Source organism: Crassostrea angulata, chromosome 3, assembly GCF_025612915.1.
Source record: "Crassostrea angulata isolate pt1a10 chromosome 3, ASM2561291v2, whole genome shotgun sequence".
In the NCBI taxonomy this organism is placed as follows: Eukaryota; Metazoa; Mollusca; class Bivalvia; order Ostreida; family Ostreidae; genus Magallana; species Magallana angulata.
This window is the reverse complement of record NC_069113.1, coordinates 11,086,729-11,103,548: the sequence shown is the minus strand read 5'-3', so window position 1 is coordinate 11,103,548 and position 16,820 is coordinate 11,086,729. Positions and strand designations below refer to the sequence as shown.

At 33.6% G+C, this 16,820-nt stretch overlaps 1 protein-coding gene across 13 annotated transcripts in view; it reads left to right on the top strand.

Annotated features, from left to right (window-relative positions):
• Window positions 1-16,820, top strand: part of LOC128178381 (high affinity cAMP-specific and IBMX-insensitive 3',5'-cyclic phosphodiesterase 8B-like) — a 64,071-nt gene that overhangs the window by 44,530 nt on the left and 2,721 nt on the right. For 10 of the 13 annotated variants that reach the window (XM_052845501.1, XM_052845508.1, XM_052845503.1 and 7 more), the window contains 17 exons: window positions 4,054-4,244; window positions 6,266-6,325; window positions 7,799-7,856; window positions 8,005-8,172; window positions 8,950-9,090; window positions 9,450-9,541; window positions 9,746-9,837; window positions 10,058-10,096; window positions 11,254-11,336; window positions 11,437-11,607; window positions 11,798-11,864; window positions 11,975-12,104; window positions 12,609-12,807; window positions 14,162-14,292; window positions 15,863-16,088; window positions 16,175-16,348; window positions 16,636-16,765. In XM_052845501.1, coding sequence (XP_052701461.1) covers window positions 4,054-4,244; window positions 6,266-6,325; window positions 7,799-7,856; window positions 8,005-8,172; window positions 8,950-9,090; window positions 9,450-9,541; window positions 9,746-9,837; window positions 10,058-10,096; window positions 11,254-11,336; window positions 11,437-11,607; window positions 11,798-11,864; window positions 11,975-12,104; window positions 12,609-12,807; window positions 14,162-14,292; window positions 15,863-16,088; window positions 16,175-16,348; window positions 16,636-16,765 — 2,152 coding nt within the window. Of the gene's footprint in view, window positions 1-4,053; window positions 4,245-4,317; window positions 5,116-6,265; window positions 6,326-7,798; window positions 7,857-8,004; window positions 8,173-8,949; window positions 9,091-9,449; window positions 9,542-9,745; window positions 9,838-10,057; window positions 10,097-11,253; window positions 11,337-11,436; window positions 11,608-11,797; window positions 11,865-11,974; window positions 12,105-12,608; window positions 12,808-14,161; window positions 14,293-15,862; window positions 16,089-16,174; window positions 16,349-16,635; window positions 16,766-16,820 lie in introns of those variants that run through there. The other 3 variants (XM_052845512.1, XM_052845511.1, XM_052845500.1) reach the window with 3 other exon arrangements.

Here is a 16,820-nt window from a genome sequence, read left to right as displayed (position 1 = left end):
AGTGTTATATGAGTATATTTACATTATCCAGTGTCTTTGCCTGTGATAACACTACGTATCGATTTTATACTATATAACTCATAATACAAATGACGCCAAATTGAGGCGCCAGTGGGCTTTGTTTATTTATATTTAAATAATTAATAGTACGATGGCCTAAAATTATATAAATATAAGTAATAAGGAATCATTTTTTGAATATTATGAGGTGATAATTTCGGTCGTGGCGTGATCAAATCTATCATAAAGCCCTTCGGTCTTTATTGGATTTGATCACGCCCCGACCAAAGTTATCACCTCATAATACTCAAAGAATGATTCCTTATTCCTTATTTATATGCATGTAATATGATGAAAGCTGGTCAGACAAGCCTTGGTGTTTAAGTTTTATAGAAGATACTACCTAATGATCATGAAATGTGAAAAAAAAATAGCTACAGAGTAAATTATATTCACATCCCCAGGGTGTATACACCTTAAAGCTTACTATTTAGTTTGCACTTAAGAGACAACAGTGGGTCATGTAAATTTACCTATGGGACCATAACCTTTATGAACTGTAAAAAAAAAGCAGATAACTGTATAAAATTACACTCTCTGAATCTCTCTTGATTTATTCATGTAAAGTGGATTAAATATTGTATCACATCCATCAGAGAGTTACATAGATGGAAGATCGAAGGAAGAATTGACTTAATGACCTTTAACAATTTTTTCATTACCTCTGTAGGTTATAATCGTATTTGTAAGTCTATAAATTCATTGCATGAACTTTTCAAAGCTCGATATGTGTATTGATCAATGATAGAAAAATTAGTCCATATATCAGTGATCTAATGTACTTGGAAGTCAATGAGTGAAAAATTGTAGTTTATACCTCCATGAATAACAGTGGGTCTTCTGTTGAGGTACTTTGGTCTCAAAAGATTTTACGTCATTGATTAAACTCATATAATGAATGAATTCTACACTGCTTAGTGAATAGATTATTAAACTCTGATAAAAAAAATTGTTTACTGCAGCATCTTTTTGGTTGCTTCTTATATATTTAACTGAGAAGAAATTTAGACATTCTCTTATCAATCAGTACTGCAGCGGTGTGGATTGCCAAAAGGACTGCTTAGCTAGTGGCACAGACGCAAGTGAATATTGAAATATTCTTGATGGGATGTAAAAAACTAACCAGTCCAAAAACTGGTTTAAATAAAAAATTAGATAATGCCACATGATTACAAATATTGGAATTTTTTGCTAGTAAATATAAGTTGTTTAATAAGATTGAGAACTTGGCTGCAGAAAATCATTTGATTCATTTAAAAATTGCTCCATCATAGACCACAAGTTAAAATTTGTATCAGCATGATCAGTGTATAAGCAGAGTCATACTAGTACAATTGGGTTCATTCATTGTGATTATAGATTGAGTTACATGTATTGATGTATTGCTGTGAAATCATCCCTTTTGATAAAGTATTTGTGACACTATTAATTGTTTTGGAGAGAATGACAACGTTTGTGTTGTAATTGACAGTCAAATAAGGATAAGAGCATGTTTACACTCCATACTGAAGCAGTTCTGTATGTTCAAGGAAGTGTTTGGTTAGAGTTGTATGTTAGTAGATAGCGAGTGGGAGGGTTGGTAAGGTTTGTGGTTTTCGTTCTGGACCTATACATTATCAACATCACTAATCAGTCATTCCTCATTAAACACATTCTGATTTCAGTTCTGGCACTCCTTTGAAGATGATATTGTGGTATAATAAATGATTCATTCTTACATTTTGTGTTCTTATAAAATGCATGAATTAAAAGCGCTGAGGTTAGAGTTCCCGAACGTACTCCACCTGTTAGAAGGAATATTTTAATACAAGGATGTGTCCTGAGTCTCTTGTCATGTAACATATACGATCGTTAAGGCTATCACAGCAAAGTATCGAGGTCAAGGTCAAAGTTGGTCTACAAGCACCTAGGACCGGTGAACAGGAACAAACCCACTTGAACATGCACTTACATCTGCAGTGTTCAGACATAAAGGTACAGAATTTGACCCTGCTTCAACAGGCTTTTAATTATTATACTTGTACTATTAAATATATACTTATAACTTGTTGCGTGGGGTATAATGGGTTTGACCTGCCCTCAGTCGGTCTGTACGTCATTTGTTCTTGGGAATTTTTGGCTCTTTTGAACCTAGTATTTTGGCTATTTAATGAATATGTCAATTGATACAACTTCTTAGAAATCGCCACAATGAATTTTGTGAAACTTCGTTGGTATAAAGGACACAATTTTACCAGGATATTCTGATTCCATTATTTTTCTGGAATTTCGACCCTTTTGAATTTAGAATTTAATCCATATATTAAATTAGTGCAGTAATGAACAGTTTGTCAGCTCAACTCTTCTGAAGCCCTTGATGTATCTGGGACAATGTTTAGATGTGCATATTACCAGGATATGTTGATTCCATCACTTTTCTGGAAGTTTCGGTCCTTTTATAGTAAGAAGTACGTTAGCCAGTACTGAAACAATTTGTCAGCGCAGCTTCTCTTAAACCACAGAATGCAATTTTTAGATGTGCAAATTATTAAGATATGCTGATTCCAATATTTTTCTGGGAATTTTGGTCCTTTTATGGTAATAAGAAGTTTATTCTGTACTGATACATTTTGTTAGCGCAACTTCTCCTATACCGCAGAATATTATTTCTTGAAACGTTTTAGGTAATATGGACATAATTAGTAGATGCATCTGCATGTTACCAGAAGATTCCAATTCTGGTTTTTTTCTTGGAAATTTGGCTCTTTTAAAGTAAGAAGTGATAGTAATAAAACAATGTGTCAGTGCAACTTTTCTTAAACCACTGAAAACCTTTGTAGGTATTGAGAGAAAAATTTGTAGATATGTGTATTACCAGTAAATTCTTATTTCATCATTTTTCAATGAATTTTAACTTTTTGGAACAAGATTTTGTTGTTTTTTAAAACAAAAGGATGGATTTGCATAATTGCAGAAAGTTTTGATTTGAAAATGTTTTGCCTCTTTACTAAATTATTTTGTGTATTTAGTGCGTCCTTTGCCATCATTATGTCAAGCATTGTCGAGTAATATGTGGGAGTGTGGATTACATGAGCTTGCTCACATTTTCTTTTATGTTTATTGCAAAAAGCAAAAGCCAATATAAATCTTAATAATTAATGTAGTTCTATTTCTTAGATTATTTTTATTAGACTGTGTCTATTGTGAACTATGTACAAGCTTTTAAGATCTTTCACAGTGACTTCAGTCTATAAACTTCGTAATTTCATTTTCCCATGTAGACTCAATCAGGATTTAATGAATGTAAATACATGTATTTGTTAATTTGAAGAAGACACCACTCAATTTTATGACAAAATTTAAGAACATTGTTTATTGTATAAATTAATATAATTAAAATTATAATTTCTTTGGTGATTACATTGTGGTTATGACACAATGTAGTTGGGAGATTCTAAGTCGCAATACTTAAGGACACTAATGAGCTGATACATGTATATCCAACAGAAACCGAACAGCTAAACCCTGGTCCTATATTAAGGCAGTGTGATCATTTAACTAATGATAGTGATTTGATAATTGGAGGTGTAGTTTTATAGCTTATAAGTAACAAAGATCCAAGAAATGTTCTGAATCCACAAGTTGACAACTGGAGTTGTAATAGTCTACTTTATACTGATCGTGAGGTATTGGTTCTGTGAGATTTGCAAGTTGATTTACCTTAACACAATTACCATATGTGATTCCCAATTGTCATTGATTCTTTTGATGTTACACAAGAAGGTTCTGATCTCTTGTAATCATTTGCTCTGAGGTTTCAATAATTGGTGACATTATGCCTCTCTTTGAAACTTTCCAGTGTATGCCAGAAGGTTAGAATATTGAAATGAACCAAATGAGTAATACATTAATATCATTTCTGTGAAAATGAATCATTGGGGTATTAAATTTTTAAAAGAGATGATAATAAATTATAGAGATAATAATTATCATATGATTCTGTTTACATTGTAGATATTGCTGGTGTTCGCCAAGGAGGATGCTCAAAGCGATGGGTTTTGGTGGGCAGCAGATAAAATGGGCTACAAATGCTTTATAGCTCACAATGCTGAAGGAGCTCTAGAGTGTTATTTGGACAAGCATCATGATGTGGTCATTATAGACCATAGAAACAACAAGAGTTTTGATCCTGAGGCACTCTGTCGGTATGTTATTTTTATAACTAGTTAATCATTCAGCATTTGGGTGTGTGGCATGAACATTGTTGAACTGTAGCATATTATGTGTTTAAATCTTAGAGTTATGGTGGCATAAGAAATGCAGGCTGATTTTATTTCCTTATAAAGCATTGATATTTTCTACATGTTTGTCTGTCTTTTCAACTCAATGCCTACGTCTATTATTTCTTTCCTTAAACCAGTGAATATCAAATTTAAGTTGTTTGTTTGTACTTTCTTATGCACTGTAAATGCAGTGAAATATGTAGAAGCACCTGTAATTCAAATGAAATAAAATAGCAACCAGATTTTCCTGTAACAAATAAATGTATATATTGTTGCATCTTAGTGAGGAATCGGCCTGCACATGATTAGAGTCAACTCGCAGAAGAAACAAAAAAAGAAACTTTGATCATGTAGTATTGTATTCTCTTGAAATGGTTCAAATTAATATATAATACTGTGTAAATATGCTGAAACATTTCAAACTCTATCATTTGTTCAAAGCTGTAGTCTTTATACTTAAAGATGTTGATAATGAGAAACCCGGACACAGAGGTCCAAAATGAGTGCCCAACTGGTACTCTGATGTGTTTACTCTGATGTGTTTGCTATACTCGACTGCCTTGGTGTGTGGACAGAGTTAACAATATTCAGGTTCATGAAACTTCTATTGTCAAAGATAAACAGCTCATTATGGTGATTATGTCTTATCATTGGATGAACTCAGTTCTCTCTTGCCTGTGGTCAGAGTGAGGGCTGTTGAACTGGTTATAATGTTGGCCTTTGTGCGAGAGATGTTGCCTGTAAAGGAGTGTTACTGCTGCTCCAGGTATCCCGATATATTATCTATCAGAAGGTAAAATTACCTATCATTTCCCTTTTTCCACCGAGTTCTACAATACATCCCCAGTTATTTGTTGGGTGGGTGTTGAATTCCAGCATAAAACAGGGTTGTGTGATTTATGCTAGTATCGGGGAACTGTTATTCATAAGTTGTCAATTTATCTTCGTTATTTTTTTTTAACGAGATTTTATCTTTTCCTATGCAAGTTGGGGAAAATCTCTGAGAGCAGTGTAGAGAAGCAAAGCAGTGTACTTTATATTCAGAGATTTGGGTGAGAGCTTAGCCATTCAGGAGATGGAAATGTGAATATATCCAGCCACTGGAAGCAGAATGTAAACTTCAGACAAGATGTATTCATGAGTTGTCAATGAGAGAATCTCACTGAAGGAATATTTATGGGCAAAACAGACATATGGATAATGTCTCTCCTAAATTTTCATAAAGAGTTTTGTTTTTATGAATAATTGTGTATTTTCTATTTTTTTTGTTGGTATAAAAAGATTTATGTCCAAATTTATTGTAAAGGGAGAAAAACTTTCTTGAAGAAAAAAATTGAAAAGAATTGAACACGCTGTAACCAGCGAGTCTTTTTATTTACTGCAGTTTGTTTGACATGCGTGATGCGTGGTATGCAAATGAACTGATTTTTTACTTTTATTGTGGCTTACATCAAATTTCAATACACAAGAGTTCATTGGAAAGTTCTATTTGTTATGTAAAATAGCTTGAACAGAAGTAAGGGAAAGAAGAGTGTGTGATTGACACTGGGCTGCCGACAAAGTATGCATTGTCTATCAAACTTTTGATTAATAGGCTGATAGCAAAGTAAGTAGAGCAAGGTAAATGTGTCTGAAGCTGTCTCCTGTAGTCAGTAAGGCTGGTGGCAAAGATCAGCAAGCACTGAACATGGCTAACTGGTCAGGTGTGAATAACTGTCTCCGTCTAACAGCTTGCCTTAAAAACTGATGATACACCACTGCTGAGGCAGATCTGACAAGTGTTGTCCTAGGATGGCAATGAATTAATGGGCAGATTATTTTTCTCTTAAGTACAATCCTCTAAGCAGGTCTGTTTTCACCTCTGAACTGTTCTTTTATATTCTCTCTGACAATGGTTTGATATATGCAATGTTCATCACTGTGTGTTTTTCTTTTTAATCTAGTTCAATGAGAGCCACCAAGTCCAGCGACCACACTGTTATTGTGGCAGTAACAAAGAGAATGTAAGTATTCCAAGTCAAATTTATTTTTTTTCATTTTAGAATGCAACAAAATTAAAGCAGGTTCTCAGCAATATTGTCTGATTGTCCGTATATAGGTTTCATGTATGCAGCCTTTACCAAAGTACATGTGTGTGTATATACATTGTGAGTCAAGGTCACAAGTTAACTGCTTTTGACATTAAAACAAAAGATGCTCATGAACAGCTAGAACTTTTAAATAAAGATCATTTGTGAAAGGTCAAAGAGACAAACTTGAATGTAATATGTATATTGAACAACAGCTACATCTGGTCCCTGCGTGCACCTTAGGTCTTCAGGAAATGAATACCACTAAAGAAATATAGTTCATTGTTTTGTAAATGAAACGGTGGAATAAAAATCAATTTGGCTAGGTTCATCATTTGATAAACGTTGTATTATCAAAAGAATGAAAAATGTCCTTATATAAATCTGTTACTGAATATCACTTATTACTTCTTGGTTGTTATATTCATTTTAAGTTGCAAAATTCTAGTTTCACCATGGTTAACATTAGTTTTTACACATGAATTTTAGATTCAATTACAATGAAAACAGTATGACAAATGATTTTGATAACATGCAGTGCTTGAATTGATTTATCGTCAAATTTTATGACAACTTTTTTTTTGCTGTAACTTTAACATAGAAATTATTGATGCAAAACAGTTTACAATGGTTCAATTTCAAAAACTATATGTTAATAGACTTTGCAATAACAAATACATAATGACTGTGACATTTATGCAAACCTTTCAAAAATTTCTTGCACAGGAATAATAAGTTGCTTTATGGTATAAATGACTAGTTTATGAATAACAAGAAAATTGGAGTTATCAAAAAGGGATTATAGGAATGGCAGTGTGTCTGGTTACATGTGATTGGTTCCTGCAATAACTTCATACAAAAGCATCACTTGTCATAAAGAGGGGAGCTTTATTAGTCAGCTGTCCCCTCACTTCCTTACATTCCAGATCTTATCAATCAGAGGTAATTCTGAAGAGCATTATTTGCACCCATATCATATGCTGATTAGAGTGACCAAATAGAGTCCCAAAAAGAGCTATATATATCCTTGTAATTTACTTTAGGTTCCAAAAATAACACAACCACTTCTGAACTGTATAAATTTAGAATGCTCTTGTCTCAAATGGTCCGCTGGGCCTTTATAAGGTGTAGGGGTCTGCAAGATACATAAGGTCAAGACCAAATGAGACATTGTATCTATTTTAAGCGCTTTGCCTCACACTAATAAGTTTTTGTACAATATACATGTATTTAGGTTAATGTAATGAGGGTGTCTGATCACTGACCCTTCTTTGGCAAGTCAGTCACATGCATGTAGTCACTGGACCAGAAAATATCACAGACATCATGTCTGGTACTTTTTGCTGATCTTTGCCCATTTGGATTAAGTGAATGTTTGTTATAGCTTTTATTTTGTTTTATTTTCAGTGCACCAGAAAAGGATGAGCCTTCTGTACTTTCGCTGTTAAAAGCAGGATTTAACAAGGTAAAATATAACATGTGTAGAGACGCATTAGTTAGGGGATGGTGCCATGAACTTTTCAGTAAGGGTGTTTGAGAAGAATTCAATTATTTGAATGACATAAGGCTTTGATGAAATATCGACACACCTGAGATTTGGTAAATTTTTGCAGAGAATTCCAGAAAACCACAATGTGAACTCTTGCATTAATGAGTTACTATGCCTGGAGTATGGTGAAGTAAGAAGCCAGTTAAAGCTCAGGGCCTGCAGTGCTGTCTTCTCGGCACTGGACAATATTTCAGAAGCCGTACAGATATGTAATGAGGACAACCAAATACAGGTGAGCTGTCCAATCCATAGCCCCCCCCCCCCCCCCCCCCCCAAAAAAAATGTCTATTCTCCTGTTGCTGCAGTCAAGTAATCTCATACTGTTTAAGTTTTACAATGTGTTTTTTATAAGCGAACCAATACTTAAATCGTTTAATAGACAAGAAAATATGGAAATTAAGAGGAAGTGTTAATATCTATCAGCTAGATTAATGCAGATTTTTTTTTTTTAATAATGGGAGAATGACTTCATAACAATTTTGCCAGGTGTTCTTGCTGTGTGTCTATGCAAATTTGATGTTTAAGCTTTCCACATTACGGAAGCATTTTGTACATCATAATGTTCATTTTGTTATCTTACTTTAATAAAAAACTTGAGTTATTTATAGCAGAATACGAAGATTAATATTGGAATTAAGAACGTGAATATGGAACTCTTTGCCCTATCACTTATATTGGTTGACCTTTTGCAGTATTTAAAATCAAACATCTGGTCTAATTTTATCTGATTTTGATGAGTTCATGTTCGTATTTTGATGTACTGTCTTTTACTGAATATAAATGATCAACAATTGGGGAGCTGAGTCATAATTTTCTAAATTCTTACACACTAATGATGGTATTAATTCCACCCTCTACCATATATTATACTACATTAATTAAATGATGCTCTCTTTATTTATTAAATATATCATGAAGTCCTCAACTTAGTACGGTTATTTTTGATCAATTGTTGTATGTATTACATGTATCGAGGTGTGACCAATCTCTGCCATTAATTTTCACTTAGTATGTTAACCCTGCCTATGAGAGATTGACTGGGTACTCAGCTGATGAAGTGATAGGAAAAGATGCTACAGAAATGGCCAAAGCAGACAGAAACAAAACAGATCTACATGACACCATCAATAATCAGCTGAAGAAGGGCAAGGTCAGAGACTACTGTAGATTCCTTATTTTACGCGAGTACTTAATTCTGCGATTCAATTGTATGGCATTTAATTATAAGAATATAAAATCATGAACACTGAAATTTTATCATAGTTTCATTTAGTTTACTTCTGTCTGATATATAAAATAGAGATTTTAAAATCTGTAAGATTTGCTTCTTGCGATTTTACTCCAAAATTAATTCCTTGTGTTTAATTAGGAATCTATAGTATATGTTTTATAGGCAGTACTTTTTGCATCCTTCATTTATGAATTTTAATGATTAGATATAATTGTATTATAAAATGTCTTTTGGGTAGACATCTTTGAAAGTAACAATACTATCTTTTTTTTAAACAGTTTTGGGAGGGTACATACCATACCCGGAGAAAAAGCAGCGACGTTGGCATTTCAACTCATTGTGTGTTTAGTCCTATACTTGGACCAGGAGGGTGAGTTGATATCATTTATTGAAGGACACTCCTGGCTGTATATTTTTCATTATATTTTAGTTTCTCAAATGTTAAACTTTATAATAGCAACTGATTATTAAACTCATATTCAACAAAAATAATAAACAAATGGTACCAAATCTTTAGAGGATGGAGAAGATATGGATGTATGTGAATAAAATGACAGGTGATATACTTTTACAGGAAACTTTCCCACATTGTTTCTGTACAAAAGACAACCCCAGATACCTCATACAGCGATAGGATAAAGGAAGCCGAGTACAACCTAGCCAATGGTGAGTACAGAATCAGTTGTCCCTGTCAAAAGTACGCCACCAAAAGTCTGTAAATGTTGTCAGTAGATCTGTATGTTGTAACATTCCATCATACGTGTTAGACAATTGTAAAGGTAGATAAGCATTGTGATAGTGACCAGGAGAACTGGTTGATGGAATATTTGATGTTACCATGACCGAACTGTACTTTGATTTTGATTGGTTTCGTTGTTGGTTACAGTCAAGTTGGGGTTACCGGTCAGTTTCCGACGGAGATCTAGTGAGTGATCAACCATAGAATGATTGCAGTTACAACACACCTACTAATTTCTGTGCTTCATTTGACATTTTTTTGCACTGAGTGCCTATCATATTCTACAAATTTCCACCACTTGACACTTGAAACATTTTTTTTTTTCAAAATAAAAGTTTAATGCAAGTAGGCTATTTCCATATAAAGCTGTAGCCTTTGTTGAATTTATTTTTGAAGTTGGTTAATAATAACAAATTTTATTTTAAAAAAAAATTAATTTTCAAAAGCCTTCTTCAGTCGCCACAGTTGAAATTATAAAAGTTAATTTTTGACAGCAACAGTGAATGCATGCCTGCTCATTTTTATGCCAGTTTTGCAATGTAGAAGCTGTTGTCTAGGATATTGTATGACCTGATGTTGGTGACCACTGTAAACTCCTGATGCATTTGATACTGAATCCTATTATGACAGCCTGACTCACACTTGTGTATATATATAGTAAGACTAATGCTGATCATACAGATCCTCCTGTACTGTGTGTTGTACATCAGTCTTATCAACTTGACAATTAATTCTTATACCTCCTGTAGTGGCTTCTCATTCCTTCATTTACCTTGTATTAATTCCTTCAGTCTTTTGATAAGCTTGCAGTTTAATAGATCCAACTGACTATACAGTAATGACATAAACCAACTCATAAAAACAGCTATAAATCAATGCTATGTTAATGGACTGTACATTCATTGTCTTGTTCTCAAAAGTAAGGAAGGGGGAAAACTTAAAAGGTTATAGAAAATTTAGCTTTAGTAGACAACAATAACGAACAGCATAATGACGAAATGTTTTGTCATTTAGATTAAGTTTATTTAAACATGAACAATTTTGGGGATATATAGATAACAATCTTTTGGCATACAAAGTATTCTTAGTTTCCTTATCGCAGGAAAAATTGTACAAGTAAATTGTTAATTATGAACCAATGAAAATGTAGAATATCTTGTTTATTTAGGACTACGTGTAATATATCTTTTCTTCTAATATAACCTTTACTCATGATCTCTTGGAGATTTCTATAGAACATGTATCTTCATAAACAAATGTATGTATATACATGTTTATGTACATGTGTATATGTATGATAGATTAAACTCTGCTTTGTACATTGCGAATATATCTGATTGTAGGTGGGGTGGCCCATGGATATCCTAGAAGGAGAGAGTCTCTAGCCAAGATTCATTCCATGACTGTAGAAGCCCCCATAACCAAGGTATATACTCTATCCTCCTGCTGTTTCTATCCATCCAGTTCCTAACAAGGTCAACAATTTATCTAGTTCATTCATTAAATTTATTTGTGTTTATTCCCAGGTTATTAACATCATAAATGCAGCACAGGAAAACAGCCCCATCACAGTGGTTCAGGCGCTGGACAAAGTCCTAGAGATATTACGAACCAGTCAATTGTACTCGCCACACTTTGTACAACCAATGAAAGAGGGGGACACGATGACCTCTGACCTTGTGGGCGGGCTGGTTTCGGTGAGTTCACTCCCTACCAAGACGAATTGGCATCAATAAAATTTGTTTAAATATGAGTTTACTTGCAACTGAGAAGAATTGGTAATATTCAAATCTTGTCATAAATGTGTTTATCAAAGATTGCTGTGGCAACAAGGAAAAAGAAACTATTGATTTATACACATGTACATGTATTTTTGTTTTCTTTCAGCAAAATGTAAAACGACAACTCATAACTAGTTCTCAAGAGAGCAGCAGTGTGTCCCACAGTAAACCTGGTAGGAATGGGTTCTTGTTTAGTTGTGTAATAATGCCAACTTACTATAATACTTCTGTCATAGAATAATGTACTATTGTGACTTTTTAACATTGAGTTTTCCTTTTTCAGTGTCTGGTCACCATATCCACATTCCCAACAATTTGCTATCACAGATGCAACCAGAAGTATTAGAAATACTAGAACTAGAACCTTCATGGGATTTCAACATTATCAACTTAGAAAAGGCAACAGCCAAACGGTGAGTTGGAAATAGAGAGATAATGATCTCATTCAGTTTCAATATCGGGGTGGAATTTGCATACTCTTATTTTTATCCAATATAATAAGTCCTGTGTATTCTTGATTTTTAATTTTTGATGAAATGATCAGTCTGTTTGATATATATGGGAAAAAACCATCACATGCCAAACTAATTGAACATATTGTATAAAACGAATGTGAAATGTAGCTAACAATATACTGTTGATTCATTTTTAGTCATGGAGGTCTATGTTCATGGGTAGCCGTAATTTTCCTGTTTCTTGGGGATGTAATTTCGTTGGAAGTGTAATCGAAATAGTCTTAAATAAATGTTAAAAAAATGCTTGTTTGCAGGTTAGTGGGGATATAGATTCGCAGGCAAATGTTACCCATGAAAGCCACAAATATTGGTCCCCCATGAACATTGATGATTCCACAGTATTTTTTGTAAACCACTGCTTTGAACAATTGATTCTGAATTTTTTTTAATTTCTACTTTCAGACCTTTGGTTCACTTAGGATTAAAAGCAATGGCTCGATTTGGTGTCTGTGACTTTTTACGTGTTGATGAAATGACAGTCATGAACTGGTTAAACTTAATAGAGGCCAACTATCATTCCACAAATTCTTACCACAACTCAACACATGCTGCAGATGTGCTTCATGCCACAGCATTTTTTCTTACAAGAGAACGAAATCAGGTGCACAATTTTAACTTAATATAATTTCTCAATTGATAATTTTTATTGAACAATAACCTGATCGTGCTTGTTCTCAACTAGCTAGAAAAATTTTCGTTGTTGAATTTTTTTTATACCTTTGAATTGATACGAGTGTTAAAATAAAAAAAAAAAAGAGAGAAAAAAGGTAAAAGATTCACAGGTGTTGATAGATTGGTGTTTTAGTGTTAAAAGTGCTCTTCAGGAATAAGCATCAAAGTCATGTAACACATGCTAATGAATTCGGTGAACTTAAAGGTGACTTCATAAACTCTCCAACGATTGTTATTAAGATTGATCATGACTGATGAATGGAGCCCTACTCTCTAAGAAGTGCACCCTTTCTGATCTTGCTCTAGATATATGTGTTTCTCTAGTTATCTGAAAAGAAAAAAAAAGGGAGAAGGGTTGAAAAGGCTTCTTTTGTATTGGTCAGTATTGATGTGGGTTTTTTTTTCCTTCCCACATTGTAAGTTCATTCTGGGAGATATTGACTTTTTCTGATTGTGTTAGTGTCAACTCTGCTTATTGCCTCTGGACATCTGCAAATGAAGTAGTCATGGAATTATTTCCAGATCTAGAAAAACGAATGAAAGAGAGTCATTAGAAAGAGGTGTAGAGTGTCCATTAATGGTTAAACATCATGTAATACCAATTTTTCTAGGCTTATTAATCTATCCAATTTATTTGAAGTTCAAGGTTTCAAATGTAAATCGATAAATTAAAGAATCATTTGAAATTCAAAATTGCAAAAGTACAGCATTATGTAACTGATATATACACTTTATGTGTGTCTATATTATCATGACATTTTCAGATAAATGTTTTATAAATGTTTGAATATATTACATGTACATGTATGTTGGCAGACATCATATAGGAGTTAGAAGTGATAAAATACTGTGTTTCACTTGAGGAAAACAAAAGGACAGTCATGTAATTTTAGGGTTTATATAGCTACTCTCTTGCCTATGGGGATTCCAAATATTTTGTATTTCCACCTACAAGGCCTATAAATTAAACTTGTTTTTTTTTTTAATTGAAATGAAAACACCCCCCCCCCCCCCCCCCAACAAGCAAATTTACACAGCCAGCAACTTTATGTATATATGTTTTTGTAAATACAGATAATTGATACCTTTTATAAACATTAAATAATATGAAACATTTCCATGAAGTGTATTCTCTCATTAGTCATGTAACAGTACATTTATATGTTCATGTAAATCCCTATTTATTGCCAACTGGTTGGTAAAGTTTGAAAAAGCTGATGCACCAGAAAATTAGCAAATGATTAATCCTTTTTGTAAAAGTTGATTTGGTTTTTTTTTTGTAGGCTGTACTAGACCAAATGGACCAGGTTGCTTGTTTGATAGCTGCCATTATTCATGATGTAGACCACCCTGGCTACACTAATGCCTTCCTAATCAATGAGAAGAATCCCCTGGCACTCATGTACAATGACCAGTAAGTCCCGTCTATACGACAGCACTGTAAGAGTGACTAATGTTTGTGTCAGATGTTATTCTAGCCTGAAAGTGACAGTTCACTTTGGTTGGAAGACTGATGTAGAAATCAACATGACAGGTGTATGTGTCAATAGCCGTAATTGTGGTCTGGCTACTTGTATATCGTCTACAAATTAAGATTTGGGGAAAGGGGTGTCGCTAGAATCTCCTTGGCTGTCTCTAATTAATTAAAGGATCTGAAAATGGCCAAAAAACTGTCCCACATTTTTCATTAGATTTCCATTTACCAGTCTGCTTTTATTTGAACCTGGAACTTTAACCATGTAAAAGGAAACATATTTTGTTTAGCAACTCTCAGCTGGTCTATCTAAATCGCTGAGTACCCTGTTTCTTGCCCGACCGAAATCTTTTAAGTCCATATTTTGACAGTTAGTAAGCTTTGTTTACATTAAAGCTGTAATATATTGATGACCTTTCATGTCAGGGGGGAAATAGATCATAAGATGATAGCATTGGCTGTACAAACCCTGTCCATTAATGTCTATACATGTATATCTTGTGCTTCACGTTCCTCAAACTCCATGGACATTTTGTCATTAAGTACATTCACCCTTTGATGGTTTTTTTTTTGGGGGGGGGGGGGGGGGGGTAAATTCACAAGGTTTAAAATTCAATCACTTCAAATGTTGTTAAACAAAATTCATTTAAACAAAATTATTTTGAAGAATAATTATTTTTTTAATGGTGTTCTAAAGTTATTAATGTGATACATATACAGTATATATCAATGGCCATAATGTATAAACATAATGGTTGAAGTACCACTGTTTTACATATTTAGTAGAATTGTCATATATGTTTATACAATGTAATATTATCCCCATCAATGTTTTAATTTATAAGTCCTTGAATAACATACTAACCATTTACCGGCCATGTTATAATATGGTGTATCCAGTAGTGGTGACATTACAATGTGGCCTTTAATACCATTCCATTAAGTCTAGATCCTTGCACATCCTAGTCATACACCCACTTTGTGCTCAGTTAGATGCCCGGTAGATGTGAAGACAAATCACCAAATCTGTTATAAATACATGGGATATCATCAACATCTCAAAACTTTAATAACAGGCCCCAGTGTCATTAACTACTACATGTAGTATTCTCAACTAACCTCATGGTGTCAAATCTGAGATTTTATCATAAATTCATTCACTTGTATTTTATGGATTTGAGTCGACAACTGAGTTGAGTAATTCCAAAATATTGAGAGAAAAAAATGGGGTGCTTGGTGTATATTGTGCTGAATGCTGTATGCTACAAATATTTTATGGAATCTTGCTATTTTTTATTTGAAAATATTTAATCAAAGTTACCAGTATATATTCTAATAATTATCTTAATTTGCAAATATTAATAATAGGGATACATGTTTATATTCTTCTAATCTGTTTAAGTTAGTGATGACTAAATGAAGCTGAAATAAACAGAAATGTACTCCACTACACACACAACTGGTTTGTTAAGGAACAAGGCTTTATAGGATTAATATTTTGTTATTCCAGAGCTGTTCTTGAAAACCATCATGCTGCCTTGGGCTTCCAATTGTCATGGAAAGACAACTCTGTCAATATATTTAAAAACCTAACAAGGGATGAGTACACTCCCCTGAGGGAGACCATTATTGACATGGTGCTGGCTACAGAGATGAAGCAACACTTCGAACACCTCAACAAGTTTGTCAGCTGTGTCAACAAAAGCACACTGAAACTAGAGGAAACTTCTTCAATGGTAATTCAAAAATAAACTCTCTCTCTCTCTCTCTCTCTCTCTCTCAATGATGATATGATATTGATAGTATTTATTTCTTTTTTCAGAGTGGGACTGGCTCACCCGACAGCATGGCAATTATAAACCAGTTGTCCACCCCTGAAAACCGCTCTCTGATTAAGCGCATGCTGATAAAGTGTGCGGACGTCAGTAATCCGTGTAGAACTACAGAGATGTGTATAGAGTGGGCCAAACGCATTGCCGAGGAATACTTCATACAGGTACACAAAACATAGAGAACATTCACCCAAAGAAAAGGAAATTATCATTTCTTACATACTTTATATGTGTATCTTTATACATGTACAGTACCGGTACATGAAAAAAAAAAAACCCTAATGTATCAATATCACTAATTAATAATCATGAATTAAGAGTCAGTACCCCAGTGTACATATACAAACTTTGAGATTCGCAGTGTTATGTCTTTATTTTACCAGTACTAAGACTTAAAACTTATAAATATGTAACAATGGAATTATTTAGTATTGTTTACCTGTTTTTTAAGACTGATGAAGAAAAGAGAAGAAACTTACCTGTGGTTATGCCTGCATTTGATAGAAAAACCTGCAGTATACCAAAATCACAAACCAGTTTTATAGACTTCTTCATCAATGACATGTTTGATGCCTGGGATTGTAAGTTGTTTTGCAATTCGTCTTTGAAATGTTACAAACTCATTACCATCTCAAT